This window comes from Prinia subflava, chromosome 8 (assembly GCF_021018805.1).
Source record: "Prinia subflava isolate CZ2003 ecotype Zambia chromosome 8, Cam_Psub_1.2, whole genome shotgun sequence".
Lineage (NCBI taxonomy): Eukaryota > Metazoa > Chordata > Aves > Passeriformes > Cisticolidae > Prinia > Prinia subflava.
In genome coordinates, this window is record NC_086254.1 from 36,818,558 (window position 1) to 36,843,745 (window position 25,188).

Consider the following 25,188-nt stretch of genomic DNA (forward strand, 5'->3'; position numbering starts at 1 on the left):
ACATGAGGAAAATCTAGAGAAAAAATACTTATTCCTGTTGGTTCTTCAGTGTTGTGGATGAAGTTTTATTAGAAAGGGGAAAAGTATGTTGATACGTGGTGCCTTCAGGTATTTCCAGGTAAGCTTGGAAGCTCATCACTTTGGTATATGCTGAGTGAGTGAATTAAGGTGATGGTTTGCTTCAGTCTTCTCACATCTAGTGTCTCTTAAATGGAACCATGATTGAAGGGGCTTATGCTTACAGTTCTTGAATTCTGAGGTTTTCTGTTAGTTCAAAAATGTCAGGTATTGAAATCGTGTACTTGGAAATGGCTAGAAAATCGGTATTTGTTTGCTCTCGTCACTTTGAATTGAGACAAGTGTATGTTGTTAAACAAGTAGATAATGTTTTCTAGGCAAATTACATGTTCTGAACTTAAAAACGTTTTGAATTTGAAAAATACCGAAGTTACTTGTATCATTATGCCACCTATATGAAAGGATAGCAAGATGAAGCCTATCAAGAAAGCAAGATGAAGCTCTATTCTGCTTAAATTGAAATTCAATAACTGCTTTAAGAATGTCAGGTTTGGATAGCTGTATGCTTAACTGCTTTCTGGTAGTAAAGATGTCAGACCTCTAATGTGTGTCAGAATTGTTGCAATTATTTTTTCTCATGGAGTAAAATATGTAATCACAGCAAAAGCAAGTTGGGAATGATACATTGAATTAAAGGACATGGTCATGTCTCCTTTTAAGGTATTGCTTCTCTTTAAAATGCTTTGTGGTCTTGGAATCTGTCAAGTACAGAATATTCCAGTAGAGAAGTTGAAATTAGTGAAACTACTTAAAACTAGAGAGGAACAGTAATACTGGAATAAGCTCTTAACCACAGAAATACAAACTGAACAACCTGGCTGGCAGGTAATGATATTGTGATGCTAGCAAGCATACTAATGAACTTCTCTGTATTTTTCTTTAGATTTACAAACGAGACTGTCTCAGCAGAATGAAGGTAAACTAGCATTTGATTTGACTTTTAACCTAGTGGGTTTTATTTCAGGTGTCTGTAGGGGAAATGGTTCTGGTATAGGGTTTGCCCATACTTGAGAAACTGTGTACTGTTAGTTGACTGGTCTGTGGGGAATCATGCTGTGATTGAAATTTTTTTTTTTTTTTTTTTTTTTTTTTTTTTTTTTTATCTGAAAATTCTTTGTAGCATTTTTCTCCAGTGTTGGTAACATTCCCCAGCCATGTGCTAATCCAAGAAAACCAGTGTGGGCTGGTATTTGTGGTTGGGTAGGAGTGTTCTCCCTGCCTTAAAGGGGTCATTTGAGAATCAGGAGTTTGGGTTTACTGTCTCTGAGTTGCTCATTGTCTGACTGCACAACCCTTAATGTCTGAAGTGTATGGGGAAGGGGGCTGTTACTGCAGCTCCATTGACAGAAGCCTGAAGCCTCTAGAAGGGCAGCCTGTGGGACAGTGTTTAATACAATGTTACTAGGGTGATGAGCAGCAATAAATGACAAGTAGTAATTTCACAGTTATAGGGAAAGAGCAATTTCAGTTGTCAGATATTTCGTACAATCTATATTTTCAAGGAATGAAAGTGCAGGTACGCTTGTGAAGCATAATTCAACATACTTACAACAGGTTTTAAGAATTCCCCAAGGTGTCTGTCCTTTGCTGTGCAGTCAGCTGGGGTAGGGCTGTCCTGAGTTGCTGCCCGGCTTCCATGACAAGCAAAACATTACAGGTGCTGCTGACATACAACTCAGGCAGACATTTTAGATGCAAATGAAGATGCATGCCTTTTAATGTTTAAATAGAAAATCTGCCCAAATCAATGTACATAATTATATTTTCACTTTTCAGCTTCAACTGTGATTCATAATGTGCTGGTTTTTGTATTGATCACTTGAAATGTATCTATCATCAGTAGTGTCTAGTTCTGAGTTTTGCTTCTCTGCCTTCAATTTCTGTTTAGTCAGAGCTGTTTCTATTATGCTGAATAAATTAGAACTATGCATAGTGGCTTCGTACATATGCTGATGGGTTTTTTTTTCCATTACAACAGTTTTGGCTGCAGCTGCTTCTGTGCAACCACTTGCAACACAGTGCTTCCAGCTTTCCAACATGTTTAATCCTCAAACGTAAGTGATTTGTAATTGTCTGTTTGGCATTTGTCAATGACTTTAACATATAACAAAGAAATCAGAATGTTGCAGGATTGTGTTTAATGGGTTTTGGGGTTAGATTTTGTCTGAATGATATCTCTCTCCTGTTTTTCCTTCCCTGTACAGTGAAGAAGAAGCTGGCTGGGACACAGAAATTAAAGATGATGTGATTGAGGAATGTAACAAACATGGAGGAGTTATCCACATCTACGTTGACAAAAACTCAGCTCAGGTATGCCTGCTTCTGGGGGACACACACTGAGCAGATGTTAGGAGTTCTCTTGCTCTCTTTTTTTAGGGGGAGCATTACAAATATGGGGCTTTTCCTAAACTGTACCTAAATTCTTGGTTTGTGCAGAATGTAGGTGGTTCCCTCCTATTGTGAATCCTTGTGTGTAACTTGGATACATGTACAAGCAGCTTTCTGGTGCTGTTTACCCAGCTGAAGTTCCTGTAGAAGAGCAGTGACCAGTTCAGGTGTCTGCCATGTCCCTTAAACTGTGCCTTTTCCACATGTCAAGGGACTTCAGTTTCCTCTTTTTAGAGCACAGGCTTCAGCAGAAAGGGCTCTTGCTCCAACAGAATTACGGTGTACAGGTAAATGTGTGCCTCATCCCATGCTTAAACACGGTTGTGATCACTCATGACATTAAAAGACTTGCAGTGGGCAGTCTGAGGGCCTGTAGTTAGAACAGGGAAGAAAAAGACTGCTGCTGCTGACTCAATTCAAGATTCATGCCTGCGTCCTAAACTGGTGAATATATTTTTCTTCTAACTTTGCCTTGTTTACATAATCCCCAGACTAGTTACCTCTTCTCTGTATTTCAGCTCTTAGAATGTATACACTCTGGAAGGTCTGTAAATAGATAAACTATCTTGAGCCCTTTTTTAAAAGAATTCACAGCCCAAATAGAAGTTCCGTTTTCAGATGGTTTCACAGTTGGGTTAATTTCTATCCATCAGACCCTAAAAGTGTCCTCTTGTGTTCCATGCTAAGGTACAAGACTGAAACCCATGTTCCTGTCGGTGTGCTTAGGTGGGATTGTTCTGCCGTCGAGATCCACTTGGCACTCACTAACCATTGCTGTCTTGTGCAGCTGCCCCAATGTCACCTGAAACCCTTTCATGTAGGTTACAGAGAGGTTAGATAGGAGCTGCAGTCTAGCACATAAAACAACATGCTGCCTTACCTGGCATCTTGTAATCTTCAAGATCACAGCTGTGATCTTGGACCATTGGACTGATGAGAGGCAGAAACCTTGCCAACAATGTGTGTGTTATTTAGAGAAAACGAGGTGTTCTTTGACAGGAAAAAAACCCAAAAGAACCAAGAACCCAGAACACTTCCTACCTCCAAAAACCAATCCCAACAACCAAACAAAAAATCACTACACAACCCCCCAAAGAACCACCACCCCCAAAAATACAGCTGTCAAGGTACCTCATACAGGTTCTGAGCGCACGGAGCTGCAAAATTGTTTCACAATAGCAGGTAGATTTAAAAGAAGAAACTACATGCTGCTATGTAATGAATTAATGTTTCATAAAAAATGAAATCTGTTTTGTCATAGTAGCACAGCAGTGACCAAGATATAAAATACCCACTGATACAGTTTCCATTGTGTCATTCTGTTTTCCAGGCTTAGATTCTGGGCACCTTCAGGGCTCTGTCACAGACAGACTTCCATGCTGAAGAGGCTGTCAGGAGTTGGCTTATGACAGTGTGATTTGTTGTGGATGAAACAGTTGCAGTCCCGGCTGAGTGCATGGCTCATGTACTGTGCCTACCTGTGCTGCTGGGTGTTAAGGAAAACCACAGCTTTGTGTTCCTGCACTTCATTTGGGCATTTAAGCAGCTTGGGTGCCTTTGCAAGGGGAGGCTGAGAGCAAGGCTGTGTGTGTTAATTGATTATTTAGTGCCTTAATCACCAGCCCCTAAGCTCAGGTTCACCCCATGACAAAGGAATGAGTTAGATTGCAGTGGGAAGAGTTAATAAGGCTGACTAAAGCTGCTAAGGAAAGCTGAAGTTTGTTTTTGAATATACTATTATCCTAAAAAAATCTGTTCCAGCTAGAATTGATCTTCTTGGATATTACTGATGGTCTGTTTCTAAGTAGGCAGCCAGATGAAAGCCACACATTACTGTGGGCATCTGTGTGTCTTGGAGTTGTTGGATGTGACTCTTGCAGTTCTCTTTAATAAGGAGTCACAGTACTTGATTTGCAGATGGGAAACTTCAGATGTTTCTGGTGAAGTTCAGTCTGTCATTGATCTTGGGAACTATATCAGGCTCTTCTGCTCTGCTGGGATGGGATTTTCCTATTGCCTCAGTTCTTTCTTGTTCAAATAAAGAGAGACAATGCTGATGGTTATGTAGGAGAATTTTTATGGTATCAGTCTCCCTTGAAATGCTGCTTGTCCTTTCCATCTAGGGGAGTGGGGAGTGCTTTGTTCTTGTGGAATCCAGGCTGTGAGCTTGCATGTTAAATGAAGCATATGTGGTTGAGATTAGTGGCTTGTAGGCCTTGGCAGCTGGGCTGCCTTGGGGCAGCCAGGCCCCTTGTGCTCTTCTCTTTCACGTGGTGTTAATGACTAGGAGCCTTTAGATCCTCTCTCTAAAAGGCTCTCAGGAGCAGATCAGCCATCCATGGCTCAGTGACTGCCAGTCAAATGCATGTTTGGGCTGTCTTGAAAAATCCTATTTAGAAAAATTGAATGCTGTAGTAACTGCCACAGTGGAGTAGTGCCTGCCAGTACCACTGTCCACTTCTCTTGTGCTCATCCTGTGCTATTGATTATTGCCAGTGGGTGCCCAGTGGAGGAGGTGTGCCCTTGTCACAGCCAGGTCCAGGTTTGGCTGAGGAACAGTGTTGGGGAAGTGTCTCTGACTCCTCACGGGCTGCACTATTCTGTCTTACAGGGCAATGTGTATGTTAAATGTCCCTCCATTGCTGCTGCCATCGCGGCTGTCAATGCTTTGCATGGGAGGTGGTTTGCAGGTGAGTGTTGCATGTACATGCCCACATTTAGTCATCCATTACAGAAATTACCAAACACTGATTTTTACTTTTTTTCCTCTTGGGATTAGGTAAAATGATTACAGCAGCGTATGTACCTCTTCCAACATACCACAGCCTTTTCCCAGACTCTATGACTGCCACCCAACTACTGGTTCCTGTTCGACGATGAAGAATAATTTAGTCAGTTTTGTACATAGGTATTTTTTGGAGGAAGATTGAGTTATCTTTTATTTAGATAAAACTAAAGGAAAGGATTTAATGTCATTTTGTGTACACTTCCTGCTATCTTTAAAAATAAAATGAAGTAAGCAGAAATGCAGTGTGTTCATTCTCCCTAACTAGCCATTTCCACTGTATACAAAGCTGTTGACTTCTTGTTCTGCCTTGTAATTCCTGTACATTGACAAAGGTGATCTGTAGGAACTGAGAAGTAGTTCATAGATAACAAGTACTCTTTAAAAGGCAGATGGAACATAATGACATTTTTAATGTTTCACGAGCCTTTCTTTTAATGCAGCAAAAACATTTTACATTTCACTAAATGTGGGTGATCTGCTCAAGGGTAGTATCAGAGAGACTGGATGAAGGGACGTATTTAGTGTTTTTGTATAAATGGAAAGTCCAAAAAGCTACTGAATGCTGACTGCAGACAGCTACTCAGCTTGCTTTGAGCTGAATAATTAGTAAGAATAGGAGGATTGAAGGGTTTTATTTCTTGATGGTAACTTTTGATTATTGTATCTGTAAAAGTTTCTTTGTAAATACTGTGAGGTGTGTCTAAGTTTCCAAACAAAACATCTCTGCATTTCCGGGTGAGTTTCCATGTGCGCAGTTGGGCAGAGCTGAAGATTTCAGCCAAGTCTGAAAATTGGTAGGAAATACAGAAATGTGTTTTGTTCTGGTTGCATATAATCTTTGCTCTTTTTAAGCTCTGTGAGCTCTGAAATATATTTTTGGGTTACTTCAGTGTGTTTGACAAGACAGCTTGATATTTCTATCAAAGACTTTCATATTGCAACAATCTTTGTAAGAACCACTCAAATAAAATTCTCTTTAAAAAGGCATTCAAGAAGCTTTATTTCTCTGCTTTCCCAGTTTGACTTAAGCAGTGTGTGCTTAGGTGTGGAGGTGATAGATGCTGTGCAATGCAGTGTCTGAGATGCTGCTGCACTCTATGCAGCAGGTAGCCGTGGAACACCGTGTGCACAGAGTACATGTAGGAGCTGTTCCCAGCCCTCTGTGCAGTGTCGGCGTGGTTGCTGAGGATCTGGGCACAACTCTTACCCTCCTCAGACATGCTTAAGGTTCAGTCTAGAGATGAACCCTCCTGCTCACTTCCACTCCCACCCTTCACAAATGTTAAAGAGTCCTGGGGCTGGAGGAGACCAGTTATGTTGGTTTTCAATTTGGTTTCTAGAGGGAGTCCGCACCTGTGCTTAGTCCTTTCTACCCCGTCCCATCTCCCTGGCCTTTTTAACCACTAAGAAAAGACCAAGGCGCAGACAGTAGGGAGAACAGAACACTCCTCACTGTGGGCAATGGTGGGGCAGGCACCTATGGTGCTGGTGTTCCTGTGGTATTGTGGGGAGAGAACCTGCTCTGCAGCCCCTGGGCCTGTAGCTGTGCTTGAGCTGCAGCAAGGCAAAGGCCTGTCGTTAATCAAGGGACAGGGAGGAACCAAAAGGAAAAGGTGGGGAGGGGCTGGGAATACAGCAGGATCCTGGGAACAGTAATACAGCTGAAGAAGTAGAGGTAGTCTCTAGGTGTGCTTCATCTGAGAACAAGCTTTGAGTGGCGAATTTGTGTTTCTGTTTCAAAAATTGGGGAAAAGGCAGTTGTACCAGATCCAGGCTGTACAGCTGCCAGTTGAGGTAGTGCTGCTGCTCATGTGTCCTTACACAGAACTAAAGGAGCAGAGAGAGGCCTTGTTTCAAAAGGCAAGTAATGGAAGACTGTAATACCAAGAACCCTTTCCTGGGTCAGCTGTAGGCAGTGCTGAGGCTGGTGAGAAGCAGGAGGGATCCATACCCCTGCTCTCCTGGGGAAGCACTGACCACCTTGTAGGCCCGCTGAACCAGAATGTAACAAAAGGCTCTGCTTCTGGGAGCACAGCTCATGGGACCTGCCTGAATCCTAGGGTCCCTTACGCTGCTGAGGACATCTGCCCTGTGACACTTGGAACTCAGAAATGGGACCAGGTTCAACCCACCTATTTTTACAAGATAACAGAAATTTGATTATTAATCTGAAGTACCCACCATATAACTTTCCTAGAATCAGGAATGCATGAAGGAGCGGAACAGCTCCACATGCACATGGGCAATGTGAGTTGCCCAAGTGCTAAAGAGAGAAACTTGAGTGGTGTACTTATACCTGTGAAACAGGAACTTTAATGTAGTAAAAATGATTATTAATTTTCATTGTTTTGGGACTAAGATGGGAAGAAAGAAATTTTATAAAAAGCATGCTTTCAATCAGCAGGGCACAGAGGGTAGAACTGTGCTGTTTCATTAAGAGCTCTCACTTCCAGGTATCTAAAGATTTTATTATTGTACAGTGGAGGAATGGCTGGGTGGGGACACTCTGGGATAATTCCCAAACTCCAGATTAGCAGCGTATTCCCATACCAATGGCCATGAACGTCCCAAACGTCCCACCGCTTTGCATCATCGTTTTGCCAACTCCACCCATCAGCTCTCGTCCTCTCATGCCAATCCTGAGATAAAAAAAACCACAGGGATTATATAAAAACTGAAACCTGACAGGTCACAGACATGCAGCAGAAAACATCTTCAGACTATCAGCTCATGACTGCAAACTGAACACTTCTTCAGTCTAAATCTGTGCAATTGCACAGCTTTTGCCTCCTCAGAGACTGGCTCAGTGCCCTGTGCTAGTGCAGCAGCTCTTGGGTGACCCTCACCAATGGTCCATGTGTATTTTTTCCTGCAGTGGAACCTTCCTGCCATACCTTTAGCAGGAACTGCTTTGCATCCTGGTCTCCCAAATACCCTTAATATGGGAAAAAAAATGCTGTCCAAGTATTTAATTTGCCAGAGTACAAAAAGAATTGTCTGAGCTATTGTACTACCATCCTCTCTAGCTGCAGTGGCATTCTTTTTAATATCACAAACATAAAATTAACTTTCTACTTACTACTGACTCTGTGTTTTTAATATGGGACATCAAAGAGGGCTAGAAACTTCAAAAGGTGTTTCTGTTCTCCAGTTTTCACTTACCTGAGGTCAGGCTAAAATAAAAAGAATTGTTCTGTCTCAAGAATCTCCTCTAATATTTGGCTTTTTAGCACTGCCGTGACTTTAGGGTCTAAGGAATTTCATGTATTTCATTCTTAAAACACGAGATTTTCCCTCAAAAATGGAACAGCAGAAGTACTGTAGCTGTGTCATTCAAGTACGACAGAACCACTCTCACTGGTTCTTCTAAATGCCCACAATACATATTGCCTGCCATCATAATGGCTGCTTACCCTCTGGAAACTGAGAGAGATTAGAAAACTTCAAATTCCCACTGGATTAGGATTTTTGCCTTTTCCTCCTTCACCTCGCTACCAAATCATTGCCCATGTTTGATCACAGGTAAAAACTATCAAACAGAAAGAGCTCTGCAAAGCATGAAAGAGCTGACTTCAGTGACTATTTATCATAGATTATGTGCAAGGCCAGTCAGCAGTGCCAGAGCAAACACAGAGCAGCAAGCACAGTTTGTTTTCATGTCAGCATGATGGCAAGCCATAGGGGAAGGTGGAATATTGCCCCTCTCCATTGCACAGTAGGACTGTGCCTATGCTGGCCATGGCTCTACCCACACTCCTGCCAGACTCAGGGTCAGTTGGGTAACTGCCTCTGTGCAGGGCATGGGACACGCAAAGGGACTATGATGTAGACACTGAGAGCTTAAAGAGCAGCTCAGGAAGCTTTAGGGCCATGAGAGGGCTGCACATGCATCTGCACAAACAATTCATCCAGTTCCTCCTGGAGCTGATCCTCCACAACCTCAGCTTCCCAATGAATCTCCCTTACAAGAGGCAAGAAAAGGTCTGTGAAACTCTGACCTCCTGGCACACAGGGCACCCAGAGGTGACACCCTTCCAGCACCAGACTCACCTGCTGGAGGCCAGGGCTTACTGCAGTAGCTGGACTCACAAAGTTCCACTCATGGGACTGGCACAGGACCAGACCCAATCCCCTCTCAACCTCACAGCAGGACCATTTCTCTATAGCTATCACCCTGTTACCAGCTGTCTGTGGAAGCCATTTCCTTGGCGTACCTGAGGCAGGAAAATGTGCCGAACAGTGCTCCTGCAGCCATCCCCACTGCAAAGCCCATCATGAAACCCATCTTTATTCTGTCAAAGCAGCTGGGCTGCGACTGCCCATATGGGCCCACGGTCACAGGCATCTAAAAAAGAAAGAACAATACCCACATCGATTTACTGCTTTGTCTAACAGACTTCTATAACCAAACTGGCCTGGTAAGCAGCCCCATGCAGTGCAGAGCTAGAGGCTGTGCTGGCTCCCAGGCTTGTCTCCTTGCCTGTCAGGTAGGAAGGACAAGGAGAGAACGACGGCCTCGTTTCCCCTCAACAACTCCAGCGAGCGCCGCTGTGGCTGCCGAGGCTGTTTCGGGGCCTCACCCTGTGTGCTCTCAGTCCCTAGTGAGCAGGGCACGCGGCACCTGATCGAGCCTCCTCTGCTGGCCCGTCCTTCCCGGCTGCCGCCGGTCTCGGAGGCAGAGGAACGGAGAGCGAACCCATCCTTACGGGGACTGAGGCCAGGACGGGGACTCAGCGCAGACGTTCAGGCCGTCGCCTCCCAGGGACCGGTGGCCATCATCTCAGCAAGAGCTCTGGGGGGCGAACTAGAGTCCTCACGCGCGCTTCACCTCACCAGCGCCCCGGCACGCCTTGTTCCCGGACCCCCGCCTCGCCCGTACGCCTCCCGTACCTCTTCCGTATCTCGCTAGGCCGCACCGAGCCTCCGCCTGTCTGGGCCCCGCTTCCGGCACGCGCCATGACGTACAGGAAGAGGCGGGCACGCCTGCGCTGTGACCGGCGCGCGCCATGCTGCTGTGGCGACGCTTGGCGGCCCTGGGGGGAGAACGAGCCCCGCGGCGGCTGCGGGCGGGGGCAACGAGACCGGCATCGGGATCAGGACCGGCACCGAGACCGGGACCGGGACCGGGACCGGGTAAGGTCGCAGTCGGGCAGAGCTCCGGTCCAGCCAAGGACAGCCACCCCCCCCCCCCCCCCCCCCCCCGCAACGCTTACTGCCGGCCCCTGACAGCAACTTTCCTTCTCTTTTCCACTCAGGGCGAACCAGCGATGGCAGCGGTGCTCCTCGGCCGCTTTACATGGATGTCCAGGCCACCACCCCGCTGGTAAGGGCCGCACCGAGCATGGGAAGCGGAGCAGAGGAACCACCCTCCCGGTTCTCTCGCCCGAGGGGGCGCGTGTGTCCCGAACTACCATGGGGGACAGAGGTGGCGTTCGGCGCCGTCTGTAGCGGCACAGGCTGTTCCTGTCACCACAGGGTAGTCTGGGCATCCCCCGGAAGAGCTGTTGATCCGCCGGGCAGCCCCCTGGATAGGCAGCCCCAGCGCAGCAGAGCGGGAGCGTGGCAGAGCCGCCAAGGGGCTTGCACCGAGCCCTGCGGGAGTGGGGACAGTTGCGAGAAGCAGGAAGTGAATTCAACCAAAATACTGATCTGACATTTTTCTTGACATTTTAAGACCTTGTCTTTTTTCTGCTTAAAAGAAAGGCCAGATTGGATGGGGTTTGGAGCAACTTGATCTAGTGGAAGTTGTCTCTCTCCTTGGCAGGGGCGTGGAACAAGATAAGCTTTAAAATCTCTTCCAACCCAAACCGTTCTCTGATTCCGTTTTTTAAAATGATGCTGTTCTTCTTTGACCTTCAGTGCAGATCAGGGTTACATGCACAGAACATAATTGCTGAATACTTGTGTTACCTGTAACATGTAATAGCCTCAAGTTTTCAAGGTCCAGCCTAAGCTAAAGCAAGACACTGCAACAGAAGTGCTGCTGATCCTGTGGCAAGGGGGCATGTCCAGAGAGAGCAGATATGGCTTCCCTTCTCCTTTTTTAAGGCTGGATGGTTTGTGTTCCACAGGATCCCAGAGTCCTGGATAGCATGCTCCCATACCTAACAGCCTACTATGGCAACCCCCACTCCAGGACCCACGCCTACGGCTGGGAGAGTGAGGCTGCCATGGAGAATGCGAGGCGGGTGAGTCTTTGTCTCTCCATGGTTGTGTTGGTTTTCATGCTGCTGGGGAAATTCAGGGTCAAAAGAACCTAAAACAAAAATAAACCCTGCTCTCTGTGGGCTGGATTTAGCAGCTTCTTCTTTGGTTAGCTGTACTTTAGTAGATTTATTGCAGGAAAAGAGAGAATCATAGAATATTTGAAGATGGAAGGGACCCACAAGGATCATCAAGTCCAACTCTGGGCCTGCACAGGATACCACAACAATCACACCACGTACCTGAAAACATTGTCCAAACACTCCTTGAACTATGACAGGCTTAAGGCTGTAAGCACTTCCCTGGGGAGCCTGTTCCAGTGCCTGGCCACCCTCTGGGTAAAAAACTTCTTTCCTAATATCCAGCCTATAATATTTTCCTAATAACACAAATTAAATTCCTAATTTTCCTAATAACATCTGTTCCCTCAGGCCCTGTCACTGGTCACCAAGAGCAGAGAGCTGCCTCTCTTCTGCCCCTCGCAGTGAGGTCTGACCTCAGTTTCCTCTTCAGACTGAAAAAACCAAGTGACCTCAGCTGTTTGTTTTACAGACTCTCCTTTAGGCCCTTAACCATTTCATGGCTCTCCTCTGGGTGTTCTCCAATAACTTCATAGCCTTATATAGATTTGTTCCATATTGCCCCCAGGACTCAAGGGAGGCCACCCCAGCGCAGAGCAGAGCAGGACAATCGCCCCTCATTTGGTCAGCAATGCTGGGCCTGATGTCTCCTGGGGCAGGGCTGGCCTTTGGGCCTACCAGGGCACTGCTGGCTCCTGTTCCACTGCCCTCAGCCCAAACTCCCAGGTCTCTTTCTGTGGTGCTGCTTTCCAGCCTCTTGTTCCGCAATCTGTCTGCACACTCAGTGTTGTCCAGTCCCAGGTGCAGAAGCCAGCACTTGCTCCAACAGTGAGATTAGAGCAACTGAAATGGCAGAAACTAATACTTAAAAGTGCCTCAGTATTTTTGGTTTCCTGGAGTCACAAGCATGTTGCTGCAGTCATTGGACTAACTCCGTGTTTTATCATTCTTCTTATCTTAGGTAGGGGTGTTTGTATTTTCGTTGAAGTAATATGTAATGGACTTTTGTCTACTTAAGTTTTTATTTCTTTTATAACAGATTAATGCTTAATACCACTCCTAATGACTGTGGATTCCTTGTGTATTTTATAATGCAGATATTTGGACTATTTGTAGCATTACTTTGATAGGTACCAGCTATAATCCTTTTTAAGTTCAAGGGAGTATTCTTGAAAACATTTCTCATGTATTTTGCTGTAGTGAATTCATTGTATGTTTTCTTAACAAGTCAAATTTGTATTTCTTTTAAACAGCAAGTTGCAGATTTAATAGGAGCTGATTCACGGGAAATTATATTCACCAGCGGTGCAACAGAATCTAATAATATGGCAATTAAGGTAAAAGTTTTATACTGATTGTTATTTATTATGTTAAAATTATGTATTTAAGAACTGTATGCATCTCTCAACAATTTAAATGTTAATATGTTGGAGTATAACATATTTGCATTTCTGGATTTACTTTTTGTGATACTCTGTTACATATGTAGAGGGAATACGTGAATGAACATCCTTGTGCCCAGGACATGATTTTGAGGGCATTGTAAAATATGTGATGCTTGTCTTGCATACATCGAGTACAACACTTCCACTTATGTAATTAAAATCTTTAATTTCTTTTTCATGGACTGTGCCTGACAGGGTGTTGCAAGGTTCTATAAATCCAGAAAAAAGCATATCATTACTACGCAAACAGAGCACAAGTGTGTGTTGGATTCTTGTCGTTCCCTGGAAACAGAAGGTTTTCGCGTCACGTATCTACCTGTTAAAAAGAATGGGCTCATAGATCTGAAGGTAAGTTGTTATTGACAGAAGAAACTAAAAATAAAAGAGGTTTTTGTTTCAAATTGATGCTCAAAACCTTGTGTCCTCTAGATGAAAAAGAGGAAAGGATGATAAATGCCACAAAGTAGAATGAGAATTGTAGTTAGATCTGGAGAAGGATTTTCTGTTCTTTCTGGTGTCCTACACTTTTTCTCAACCAGAACATCTGCCTCCTATCCCACCATTCAGCTGCTGCTGTGCAGGTGGAGCTGTTGTGTACCCTTTAAGAAGCCCAGTATTTGAGGCATTGTTTCAGTGATTAGAGTACATGCTATGGCTGTCCATGAGCCAGCCCTTCTGTACTGGCTGCAGCCCTGAGATTTAGAAGTTGTATGTTTTTAGTTAATCATTGACATCCTGTAGCACAGGGAAACAACAGTTTTATTCCCAGTCCCTCACTTGCCAAGAAGGGTTGTGATGTGTGTGATTGGACCAATGGATCTGCCTGTGGGCACACTAATGAGTCGTGTTTTCTGAGCATATTGCTGCAGGTGTGAAGTGACTTTTGTATAAAGAGCGGTTCCTTTACAGCCAGCCTTACCTTGGCTAAAAGAGGCTTAAGCTGTTCTGTGGGTGGTTAATTCATTAAAGAAAATAGTTCAGAGAAATTTACGGGATATAGCAAAACATGTTCAGACATATTATTAAATCAAGTGGGGTGGCAGGTGCATCAAAGGGTTAGAACATGCAGAAATGCAGTTGATTCACTCCTCTTCTACAGGCATTTAATGTTCACATGGGTTAGTGTTCTCCCCAGGGCTGTTTGTCAGAACCCCTGGGGTTTGTCAGGTGTTTGTTGCAAATGAGGGACTGGTGGTTGAGTTGCTGATAAATTGAAGATGTGCACAGGAATCTTGCTCCTCTGTTAGTCACAACTGTTGTTTCACTGAATCTTTCACCAGGAGCTGGAGGCTGCATTCCAGCCAGATACAAGTTTGGTTTCTGTAATGACTGTAAATAATGAAATAGGAGTAAAGCAGCCAATTCATGACATTGGTAAGTACACTGTGGCTTCTAGATGCCAGCTAAGGTTGCTTCTGCTTCATTTTAATTAATATTTTCGTTCCCAAATGGTACTGATGGAAAAGATCAGGTGTAAAATATCTAAGGAACAAATAATAACATAAAATTTTCAAAATAAAAAGTGTAATATAAATAAATAATAATGCTGTCCCAAATAAAAACTGATTTCAAAAGGGAAATGAGAATCAAATTGAGTACCTTTATGGTGAGCATTGCAGCAATCATTGCTCTGGATGGATACATACAAGCTGCAATTCTATGGCTTGTATGATGGATGAAAAAATTGTACAGAATAAGTGGGAAAAATTGAGTTTATGTACTATGATTTATTGAGCACTATTAGTGTTTAAGAGGAGAAATGTGCAGGATTTGAAGTGGGAGAGGATGGTGGGTAGCACACTTGGACAATCCTTCCCCCAGTGTGTCGTATATAGTTGTGAACAACTCCTTTGGAGGCCAAAAGGCCACTGAAGAGCTGTGCTTCCGGAACACGAGGCAGGGAGAGGGTGAGCCAGGCTCTGAGCTGGCAGGTGAGGTGACAGGAACCTCAGAGCAGATGAAGGGAGACCCTGGAGAACCACAGTGTTGGAGCACCCAGGGTGAGCGGGTGCCTCCCTGATGATCCTCCAGGTCCCTGGATCCCAGAGGATTTGTTGATAAAGTTTCCTGTGACAGTAGCAAAACATACACATACTCCTTCTGTCCTGGTTTCACCCCAGCTGGCAACCCGGCACCTTGCAGCTGTTTGCTCAATCCCCCAGCAGCAGGATCTGGGATACAGTTGGAAACTCATGGGCTGAGATAAAGACAGTTTAGTATGGAAAGCAAAAAACATGCACACAAGCAAGGAAAACCAAAGAATTATGTACTGCTTCCTATGGGCAGGCAGGTGTTCATCCACCTCCAGGAGAGCAGGCCCCCATCCCACGCAGTGGTGACTTGCGAAGACAAATACCATCACTCCAGACATCTTCCCCTTCTACCTTCTTCCTCCCAGCTTTCTATACTCCAAGTGTACCACATGTCATACAGTCTGAAATATCCATTTGAGAAGTTTGAGTCACCTATCCTGGCTGTGTCTCCTCCCAGCCTCCCATGTACCCCCAGCTGCCTTGCCAGCATGGCTGTACAAGGGGCAGAAGAGGCCTTGGCTCTGTGCAAGCCCTGGTTAGCAATATCAGAAACATTTCTGTGTTATCACTCCTGTGTTCAGCACAAATCCAAAACACAGCCCTATACTAGCCACTGTAAAAAAAGTTAGCTCTACCCCAGCCAAAACCAGCATACCCTTGTATTCAAGACATCATTTCATAAGATATTTGAGTTTTTAGACAATATTTTGGCTTTGGCTCTGCTCTGGAGTACATACTCCATAGGGTATTGTTTTCTTAGGCTGTGGCAGGCATCTTGTTATGCACCCAAGAAGGTATTCTTCTTGCTTAGCTGCTGCATTTCTTTCTTCATTAAACTGAAAGCAGCATTTTTGCCAAGGTTTTTCAAGGCTCTGTTTCTTCTTTTCCTCCTGTGCTTATATTGTCAAGGTCCTTAATATGTCCCATGTTTAAATGCCAGCTCTAGTTCCCCCAGTATGTTCTTGTAACACCTTGATAACAGATGCAACAGGCCAGGCCTAAGGCCTTGCAGAGGGAGCCTGAGGGCCTGTCACCATGTGGCCTGTGGCCTGGTATTGCCTGTGGCCTGACCATGCTGGACCACAGGAGAGTTACTTATCCTGTGAAGTAACATGTTGAACCTCTTGTGCAGAGGAGTGGTCTCGGATGCAGCTGTGCAGATTCTGTGGAAGATGCATTGTGATTTTTTTGATGACAAAAATAAATAATAGTTATATTTGCTGCCCATGAACAATACATTATTTTGTTCCTTCATATATTTTAGCCTGGTGACAGGCTCAACTGACCTCAGGTGGTAGTAACAAGTGTGTGTGTCACAATTCTGAGAATGTTTTTGAAGCTGAGAATTTGAAAACTTGGAAAATAGAGGAAATTACATAAAAATACATGGCAAATACAAACTTGAAAGGAAGAATGGCTTGTACTGGATGTTGAGAAGAAAAAGAACCAAGAAAAAACAATTTTGTCCAGCTGTGGAGTCATTCCTGTGTGGAGACTTTGATATTTCATGCAACCATTTGTTCTTAAACTTGTTAGGTGTGGGTTTGGAAATAATCTCAATTCTAACAGTAGAAGACTTTTTAACTTCTCAACTGAAGAAATTTACTGTAGTCTTACCTGCCTAAACCTGTGCCAAGGCATCAGCTACAGTAGCCCGTGCACAGCTTTAGCCACTTCACTGTAAAAGAAACAACCCAGCCCAAATTTCTGCCTTTGTCACTCCAGATACCTCAATAACTTGCTGTTATTTTACATTCACCAATACTTTAGATCCATCGGTGGAATCTTTGGGTTCATAGCAGTTAGTTAAGATAATCTGGTTTTGGTTTGGTGTTTTTATTACAGGCGAGATCTGCCGTGCACATCAGGTTTTCTTCCACACAGATGCTGCGCAAGCAATTGGTAAAATTCCTATGGACGTCAACAACATGAAAATTGACCTAATGAGCATCAGTGGCCATAAAATTTATGGGCCCAAAGGTACTCACTGAAGCGCTTTATAGGGAATTGTTGTTTCCATACCTACCTTAAGACAACTACTCAAGGTGTGAAGTCATATAGTGTCAATTACTTAAGGTGTAGAAAACGGTTCCGAGTGGTGTTTGACACACTTCAGAGTAGCTCAGGCACTGCTGCCAGCATAGAGCTGTGGTGGGTGGATCTTCCATGCTAGGTGGGTTGAGGTGGCATCACTGAAGGAAGAAACAGTGTTGTATAATGGTGGCAGCATTACATCAGTGGGGTTTTCAGGAGTCATCTGCTTGGTGTGAAGCAGAACTGATGCTGCAATGATTGAAATGAAGTCACTTCGTTAATATCCAGCTATGCATTTTCTAGTTGACTCACAAATACTAAAAATCCAGCTATTATTATTGCCAAGGTCCATTTGGTTTGTGACAATGGGTGTTAGTGAGCCAGAAACCAGATTTGCTGTATATGTGTGCTATTCGGAAACAAAAGCCAAAATTCTTATTTTTCAATATTTTTTTTGCTGTGTGAGTTATGCTGAGAGCTGAAGTCATTATTTCTGGACAGGATCTAAGTTTTCAACCAGCAATTTTGGACAGATGACATTTTCACCATTTGTTATGCCTGGAAGTTGTAACTGTCCTTCTTGTGGTGACAGTCACTCCTTAAGTGTACCAGGGCTCTTGAAGACATGAAAATTTGGTTTCTAGGTGAGGAGAGTAGACCATTAAATTGACTGAGTAGCAAAACTGGCTCATTTAATCCACCTGCTGAAAATTTCTGCCACTAATGAGTCTTTCTAATGAGAAGAAAGGGAAAGGACTCCTGGGACCGGTGCTGGCCTAGTAATCCAGGGAAAGAATTTGGAAGTCAGTAAGAGAACATTAGTGAATGCACATAAAAACTTCATGCAAGGGGCTGAACTTTAGTTGTGTACGGGAATTGTACTAAGGAAGGGAGGAGCTGAGTCCTTGAGTGACTGAAGCAGAGTGGAAGAAGCTGAGTCCCATGGCTGAACCTCTGTGAGCCTGAACATGGTCACTGGCGACAAACACCATTTCCTAGAAAATAATACTGAACTTGTTCACTTTATTTTTCTCCAGTTAAGTGTCCACGTGTGTGTTTGCTGTGGAAATAAGGAATGTTACCAAAGCTTGGAGTCACTGTTCATAATTTCAGAACTCTAGGCATATGGTAAAACAGCTTTCCTTGCTTCCAAGGGGTTGGTGCTCTCTATGTTCGCCGCCGCCCACGTGTCAGGCTAGAACCCCTGCAGAGTGGGGGAGGCCAGGAGAGAGGACTGCGGTCTGGGACTGTGCCTACACCTCTAGCAGTGGGACTGGGGGCAGCATGTGAAGTGGCACAGCAAGAGATGGAGGTATGTGCTACAAGATACTTGTCCTGGGTTCCAGAAAATAGTATAACAGTGCCGTTTAGGTCTTGGATTCCTTAGGTCTTTTAGCATCCATGTAACTGAATTAAATTTGATTCTCATGATTTAGCATTAAGTGATTGTTTTGAGAACTTAAGGGATGTTTTTGGGTAATTGTAAGTTCTTTCTAAAGTTTCTTTCTTCTTGAAGTGGTCTGAGTCATAGTTTTCTACAACAAGGCTACAATTGACAGTCAGTTTTAGTGAAATATGGCTTTTATGTCCTTGTATTTACTTCTCCATTATGCACATATGTATTAGCAGCATCTTTGAAATGACTGTCATGTTTATGTAATGTATATTGAAAATATAAGACTTCCCAGTCTGTTATTATATGTATTGTACCTATTAAGTATAACTTCAAGTTTACTACAGCTTTGCAACTAAGAATTTATTTTCCTTTTTCCTAGCTTGGACAGTAAAGTTTGCTTGCTAGGTCTGAGCCTCTGTATGCTGCTGCTTTGATTTGTGGGCACCAATGCCTTCTTTACGGCTGGAATGTAAAAATACTTACAGTGACAATGGGATGCATAGGCCACATGTCTGCACCCAAAGGATCAAGCTTCTTTCCAGTAGACAGGCAGAATTCCACCATCTGAGCTGTGTGGTTATGGAAGTTGAGGCTAGGAAGCCTGCAAAGTCTGAATTCTGCACAAGCCTCAGATCTGGATTCTCCTCCTTGCCTGACAGAGCTATGGCAATTTAAAACCAACTGGTGTTGGAGCTAGCCTGGTTTTCTTTTAACTTTTTCAGGTGTAAACAAGCATGAATTGCATGTGTGCATGTGGCCAGTTCTGTGTGCCAAAGTTGATCCCAGACCTTACTGCTTTCTTGGTATAAGTGACCTCATTCTTCAGTCTAGAAAAAGACACTGCTCATCACCGTGCAGGTTACTTATTGTAAAATCTGAGTTCATAGTAATTTGCAAGTCCATGTCTTTCTGTGGTACAGTTAGAGAGCTCCTGGGAAATAAGAGGCACTTGCCATACTAGGTGCCCTTTCTTGTATAAAATGCATCATCTTCTGCATTGCCCAACTTGTCTTTAAATCCAAAGAACTAAGTGCTTTTATGAAAGTCAGTTTGGCAGCTCATGTACATAGATATTTCTGAATGGTTTGAAACATTTGTGAAGATGGAGCTAGTTAGGAGTCAAGGGGTTATTCTCTTTTAAAACAGTGTCAAGAGCAGGCAAAGTTTGACAGTTTAAGTTTCAGCTGTGTTCTTTACCTTGTCTGGCCAAACCCAGTTACTGAATTCTGCTTGCAGCTGGTGACACAAAGCAGTTTGAGTGAGGTCAGACTGTATACTGTTTATTATTTGTGTCTTTTCTGGTTTCTCTGCTAGTATGACCATAAGCGAATCTCACAACTGGCAGAACGACTGGTTACAAAAATAATGAGTGAAGTTCCTGATGTGGTGATGAATGGAGATCGAGAGCATCGCTATCCAGGTAACTCATACAAAATTCTGAACCCACCAGTACTGTCTGTCTCCTTGGTGTTAATGGCTATGGCTGAAAAATGCACTTGAGCACATGATGCAAGTCCTACCTTGCAGGGGACAATTTGCCTGAGATTTTAGTTGATGGATTCTTTTTTCTATTTCATTTATTTGTATGTAGGATGCATCAATTTATCTTTTGCATATGTGGAAGGGGAGAGTCTTCTGATGGCTCTGAAAGATGTGGCTCTGTCCTCAGGAAGGTATGTGGAATGTATGGGAGGGATAGCAGTGTATTTTTGAGAGAAAATAGCATCTGCTAATGAAGTTAAAATCTAACTAGTAGTCTCCTCTGTGCCCCATATTTGCATATTCAGTTAATGAGTCAGCCTGGCATTGATTACATTCTACAGTGATGTTTAAGTGACATGTTTCAACTGAAGGTCAAATTTACTTATCCTGGAAGAAAAACACAACAAACAAAACTAAACAAAAACCAACCAAAAATATCCTAACAAAAAGACCCCCACAAAACCACAAAAACTAACCCAGAAATTCCTACCTCCTAGCCTTGCAAACTGGTTATTTGAGTAGCCTTGACTTGTACTGGTGACACTTTCATTCTAAAGGCCACCAAGATTTGAACAGCTTCTGTCCTTTGGCAGATTTTAACTGCAATTAGTGAGGCTTAGCATGTATCTGAATTAAATAAGCTCAGTCAGCTCTGTGATAAACTATTTAACACATAGTTCCTGTGTTAAATGCAAAAGCAAGAAAGAATAGTGCATGTGCTTTTATGGAGCTCTCCTGATTACAGGAGTGACAAGTAATATTTCAGTTACCAAGACAAACCTGATGTTCATCATTAAATGAATGGAGTGTAATTCCCTCCTCTCCTTCCTTCACCTTTGAGAACAAAGCGGTCAGCATATCCTAATTAGAAACTGGTTGGCACTATGAGCAGGAAGAACAAGTCTCCACATGACTGTCCCTGAAGCCAAACACTTCTTAATGTGAAGATCTCTTCTGAGTCTCTTCTTTGTGCACTGGGGAGCTGCTTACAGCTCTCCAGTTGGCATGGAATGTTGCTACTTGTAAAAACTGAGTCACAGCATGTAACCAATTCTGTTATATATATATACTGCTGTAAAGTGGAAGTTCTATTGATAACTGCAGTCATCTTGCTCTGGATCCCTCTGTGCACTGTTTTTCATCTATTTGTTCTGCTGCCAATCAGCAACTTGTGAAGCATTTTTTTTTTCTTCTGTGTTCTTGGTGTGTTACCTTCTCTCAATAGTTTGTCTGTCTTTTTTTCACAGCCTCTACTTCAACTGCCTCTTAATCTGCATTCCCGCTGCCTCTATGTTTATTCTTGTCTATTATCTGTGTTCTCTCTCCTTTTGTTATGCTCCTAATTTATTACTCTCGTTTCTTGATAATGCCTGCTTCTTGTATTCTTTTTTCTTCAGTAGCAGAAATATCACTTTACTTGCTTGTATTCACTTGTGGTTTCTAGGAGGCTGGGGAAGCTGATACAGGGTGTTGTAAAGAGGAAAGTGACCTGCTCTTTGTTGGAGGAGATTAAGCAAGTCTGACATTTTTCTGCCTTGCCTTTCCCAGTGCTTGCACATCAGCCTCTCTGGAGCCTTCTTATGTTTTGCGGGCAATTGGAACAGATGAAGACTTGGCTCACTCGTCTATAAGGTGTGCGGTGTGGTCTCTCTAATGCTTCGAAATATATTTCTTTCCTGATAAAAATAAATGGTAGATTTTTTTTTCCACCCAGTCCATATGCTTGTTATTCATTTCCTTAATAATTTTGTTTTGGTTTAGGTTTGGTATTGGTCGTTTCACTACAGAAGAAGAAGTGGATTATACAGTGCAGAAGTGCATACAGCATGTGAAGAGGCTGAGGGAAATGAGGTGAGATGCTGTTTAGTTGAATGCAAAGACTTCTTAGGTGTGATAATCATGGGAACAATTTGACTTATTTAGTTGAAAGTAATTGTTTACTTCAGAAATGTGATGGTGTTTCTCTATATCAGCAACAGTGTCCCCCAAGTGGGTAGGAGCCTGCTTTAACATTAGTGACAAATTTCTAAGAAAACAAACCTGACACCAAACCTTTTCCCAGATCCTGGCCTTTATCAGAGAAAGAATGTGAGTGGGGTAGGCACATAGGGCAGTACCTAGGAGATTTTAAGCCAGAGACGGTATTACTGAGTTAATGTTTTGATAAGTTGTTTTATTCTGGTGAAACTGAAAGACTGGTGATTAAACTGGACAGTGAAAATGCAAGGGTTCAGTCTCAAAGACACCAGTGCATTATGCTGAAAGTAGGAACAGAAAATGAGGTGGAGCAGCTACCCTGTCATCTCTTGTATTTTTGCTTGAGAACACAGTTGAGGGCTGACCACCTGAAGCTCACTAACTTCCAGAAGGCAAGGACAGGCAGATAGATATCTCCTAATTCCTTGTGTCATTCATTTTATCAATAGATAAAAATCTATTTAGTTACTGTTGATGATGTCCTGTGCATTTTAGCTAGCCCTCAGTTTTCTTGTTTTCTTTACAGCCCTCTCTGGGAAATGGTGCAGGATGGAATTGACCTCAAAAGCATTAAATGGACTCAGCACTGACAGAACATTGCTATCCATGGACTAGATATGGATTAAAATGCATTTTTCTGTACAATCTTGAGCAAATTATGCAGCACTTCTGTTTTCTGACACTTGCAATTTGACCAGAGAACTACCCTTTCAGACCACAAAATCTAAGAAGCAAAAATGAAACTAGTTTTTATCATGGAGAAAGGCAGGCTAATGTGACACCCACAGTTTTTCTATTGACACAGAGGAATTTATGGTAAAAAGTAATTTATTCAGAAATGTATTTTCTGATGAAAATTTAAATCAGTGTGTTAACTTCCAGGCCAGTGAATTCTGGCAAGAGGTTGCTTCTCGGTGTAACTCATCCCAAGTCACTGTTGTGTTTGCAGCACAGACCTGTTGCCAATTTGTTCTGTTTGAGGTGAGTATCCTGAACATCAGCTGGGTTTTGCCTCTTAAATGTGTTTGCCTCTTAAATTTCTGCAAGAAATTCTCAGATAGGAGGACACTTGGATCTCTAGAGGAAAGGGATGCCTCAGTGTGGCTATGTGCCTTCACAGATAAGTTGTATGTATAGATAAATTTTTTTTTCTGAAATTGAGTATTTTTGGCCCATTTTCCTTGTTTTTTTGTGCATGTGTGCATTAATCCAAAAGATTCTTCTGTGTTTTAGAGTTTATGATACAATCGTGATGCAGTTTGCTGTCCCCTCCATTGGGTTTTTTCCATGCAATTTTTTCTCAGTGAGGAAAGAAGACTTGAATGACTGGGGGAGGGGATAGGCAGAATATGTCAGCTGTGGTGGCAGCACCAGTTTGGTGGGAGCATGAGTGGTAGAGGTGGTGGGGAGAGCAATACAGTGCAATGTCTTAAGGCAGTCTGGGGTTTGGGGTTTTTTTTCTTGGGTTTTTTTTTTTCTCCCCTTGTTCTGAGACCTTTGCTGTTATTTGGTTTGCCTATGGGCCCTTGGTTTCTGTTGCTGCAAGGAGTCTGCCCAGCTCAGCCAGTATATTTTGTCTGGAGATAAGAACACGTGGCACTGAAGTTGTCTTTGTCTCACAGACTGTACTGTCTGACCAGAGATTTGCATGGCAGTCCATTCCCTGCACATGCTGGGGGTAGTATCTGTTAAAAAGGGTTTGATGAGATTCATTCCTATGAGTGTTTCTCCTTTCTTACCTTTGGTGGTCTTTCCAGTAAGAAACTGAACCCTGTACAGCAAAGTGCCTTTTTTCCAGTGCATAAACAAAGAGCTCTCAAATTAGGATGTTGATTGATGGATGCTGTGTTAACTGCTGAATTTGGTATACTCCATAGACAATATGTTCACCTTCAGTTTGGGATGGAATTTATCCTGAGGATCAACTGTGTCATGTAAAAGCTGAAGCTGAATCTCACAAGACATATTGTGTTACAGAAGCTTGTTTGTTTTTTGTTACTAAGGACAGATTTAGTTGTTTGTAATGCGAAGCTAATCCTTGGTTCTATTTGAAATGACTAGCTTTAGCAATTTTTATATTGTAGTGCTGGCATCTTATATTTCATCACATTTTTAAACTACCATATGCATAAATATGTTTTAGCGGTGTTGTATGTACTCTTTTTCATCCTTGGGCCATATGTATTTTCTGGATTAAGCATGTGATAACATGCTTTCCTAGCATGTTTTAGAAATATGTTTATGAATTGTTCTTTGTGTTTTGAAAATGATAAAAAAATACAGATAAGAATTAAACTTGGCTACTGTCAGTCTTTTTCGATGCACCTTTTTGGGTGAACCATGCAGGACAATCAGTAAGTTGCTGAATTGCAGCTTTAATTAGGCAACAGACAAGGGTAAACATTTCTGCCAACACTGTTAGAAGTTTGCTGTCATTGAGGCGACATTTGACTTTTGAAGAGTCATTCTTCTCAAAATCAAAGCCTGATCTGAGCTACTGGTTTTTTAACTTGAATAGCTTAAATTGTGGTTATTTTGAAAAAAGGGAGTCTCAATTCTTGTAGATTCTGACCACCTCATTTGATAAGATTTAAAATTAAAATTCTGCATACAAAGGTTAGGGAAACTCATTCATACTAGTAAAAAATTGTTACCTGGGGTCATAGGTTGGAGACATAAATCATGACTCAAGTTCTCTTGATCATAAGACAAACAGCCTGTTTTGCTTGGAACCTTCTTATATAAGGAGTTCAAAACTCCCGGATCTAGATGCTGATTGGTCTAGGTCTTGACACTACCCAGCTCCCTGGCCAATGATATATCTGCATTTAGGGTTGGAAGGGATCTGTTGAGGTCTTTGAGTTTAAACCTATCCCATGATTGTTCACCTAGGGACTTGTTTATTGAACTAGGAGAGCCCAATTTAGTTTCTTATTATAGCCAGATTTATCTGTGCAGCTACAGATTGGCTGTACCGTGACAATTCCTCTTTTTCTGTTTTATTAAAAATTGCAAAGTGTTCTTTGTTATCCTTCTTGCAGGCACCTTGGAGACAGGATGATAAAAATAGCATGAGTCTAATTTGAATGAGGCATTCTACTCAGTTTGACAAATCTAGCTCTCCCAGTTAGCCATGTTTCCCATGTATCACTGGAGCTGTAGCACTCACCTCTATGAGCTGTTAGGTGAAAATTATCAATATCACAATCCTTTAGGCTAGCATGTCTCAGGTTAACTGCTTAGAAGTTATAAAGTTACAATTTAATACTAAAGCCAGTAAATA

The 25,188-nt window shown here is 42.9% G+C and overlaps 3 protein-coding genes across 9 annotated transcripts in view; 2 read left to right on the forward strand and 1 right to left on the reverse strand.

Annotated features, from left to right (window-relative positions):
- The window catches only part of RBM39 (RNA binding motif protein 39), a 30,416-nt gene extending 24,179 nt beyond the window's left edge, over positions 1 to 6,237 (forward strand). For 5 of the 6 annotated variants that reach the window (XM_063404799.1, XM_063404800.1, XM_063404796.1 and 2 more), the window contains 5 exons: positions 962 to 994; positions 2,057 to 2,132; positions 2,283 to 2,388; positions 5,078 to 5,156; positions 5,246 to 6,237. In XM_063404799.1, coding sequence (XP_063260869.1) covers positions 962 to 994; positions 2,057 to 2,132; positions 2,283 to 2,388; positions 5,078 to 5,156; positions 5,246 to 5,346 — 395 coding nt within the window. In that variant the 3' untranslated portion in view covers positions 5,347 to 6,237. Of the gene's footprint in view, positions 1 to 961; positions 995 to 2,056; positions 2,133 to 2,282; positions 2,389 to 5,077; positions 5,157 to 5,245 lie in introns of those variants that run through there. The other variant, XR_010081213.1, reaches the window with a different exon arrangement.
- Positions 6,238 to 7,701: 1,464 nt separating this feature from the next.
- On the reverse strand, positions 7,702 to 10,242 carry ROMO1 (reactive oxygen species modulator 1). 2 transcript variants are annotated; one of them, XM_063404802.1, is made up of 3 exons: positions 10,145 to 10,242; positions 9,469 to 9,599; positions 7,702 to 7,893 (listed from the first exon to the last, which is right to left on the reverse strand). In XM_063404802.1, exons 2-3 carry the CDS (start codon positions 9,597 to 9,599, stop codon positions 7,785 to 7,787), a joined length of 240 nt encoding a protein of 79 aa, XP_063260872.1. In that variant the 5' UTR covers positions 10,145 to 10,242; the 3' UTR covers positions 7,702 to 7,784. The 2 variants fall into 2 exon arrangements, with proteins under 2 accessions (XP_063260872.1, XP_063260873.1); XM_063404803.1 differs by lacking the exon at positions 10,145 to 10,242 and adding an exon at positions 9,961 to 10,117.
- Positions 10,223 to 24,204, forward strand: NFS1 (NFS1 cysteine desulfurase). The gene is made up of 13 exons (XM_063404801.1): positions 10,223 to 10,387; positions 10,510 to 10,577; positions 11,326 to 11,442; positions 12,792 to 12,875; positions 13,179 to 13,331; positions 14,264 to 14,357; positions 16,862 to 16,996; positions 18,205 to 18,362; positions 19,761 to 19,866; positions 20,038 to 20,119; positions 21,477 to 21,560; positions 21,690 to 21,779; positions 22,432 to 24,204. Exons 1-13 carry the CDS (start codon positions 10,261 to 10,263, stop codon positions 22,493 to 22,495), a joined length of 1,362 nt encoding a protein of 453 aa, XP_063260871.1. The 5' UTR covers positions 10,223 to 10,260; the 3' UTR covers positions 22,496 to 24,204.
- Positions 24,205 to 25,188: the final 984 nt, after the last annotated feature.

Coding starts and splice junctions, on each gene's coding strand:
- ROMO1 (XM_063404802.1), bottom strand. CDS start 9,599: ATGCCTGTGACCGTGGGCCCATATGGGCAGTCGCAGCCCAGCTGCTTT. Junction 7,894..9,468: donor GGCACATTTTCCTGCCTCAG/GTACGCCAAGGA, acceptor TTTTTATCTCAG/GATTGGCATGAGAGGACGAG.
- NFS1 (XM_063404801.1), top strand. CDS start 10,261: ATGCTGCTGTGGCGACGCTTGGCGGCCCTGGGGGGAGAACGAGCCCCG. Junction 12,876..13,178: donor CTAATAATATGGCAATTAAG/GTAAAAGTTTTA, acceptor TGTGCCTGACAG/GGTGTTGCAAGGTTCTATAA. Junction 18,363..19,760: donor TGGCACAGCAAGAGATGGAG/GTATGTGCTACA, acceptor TTTCTCTGCTAG/TATGACCATAAGCGAATCTC.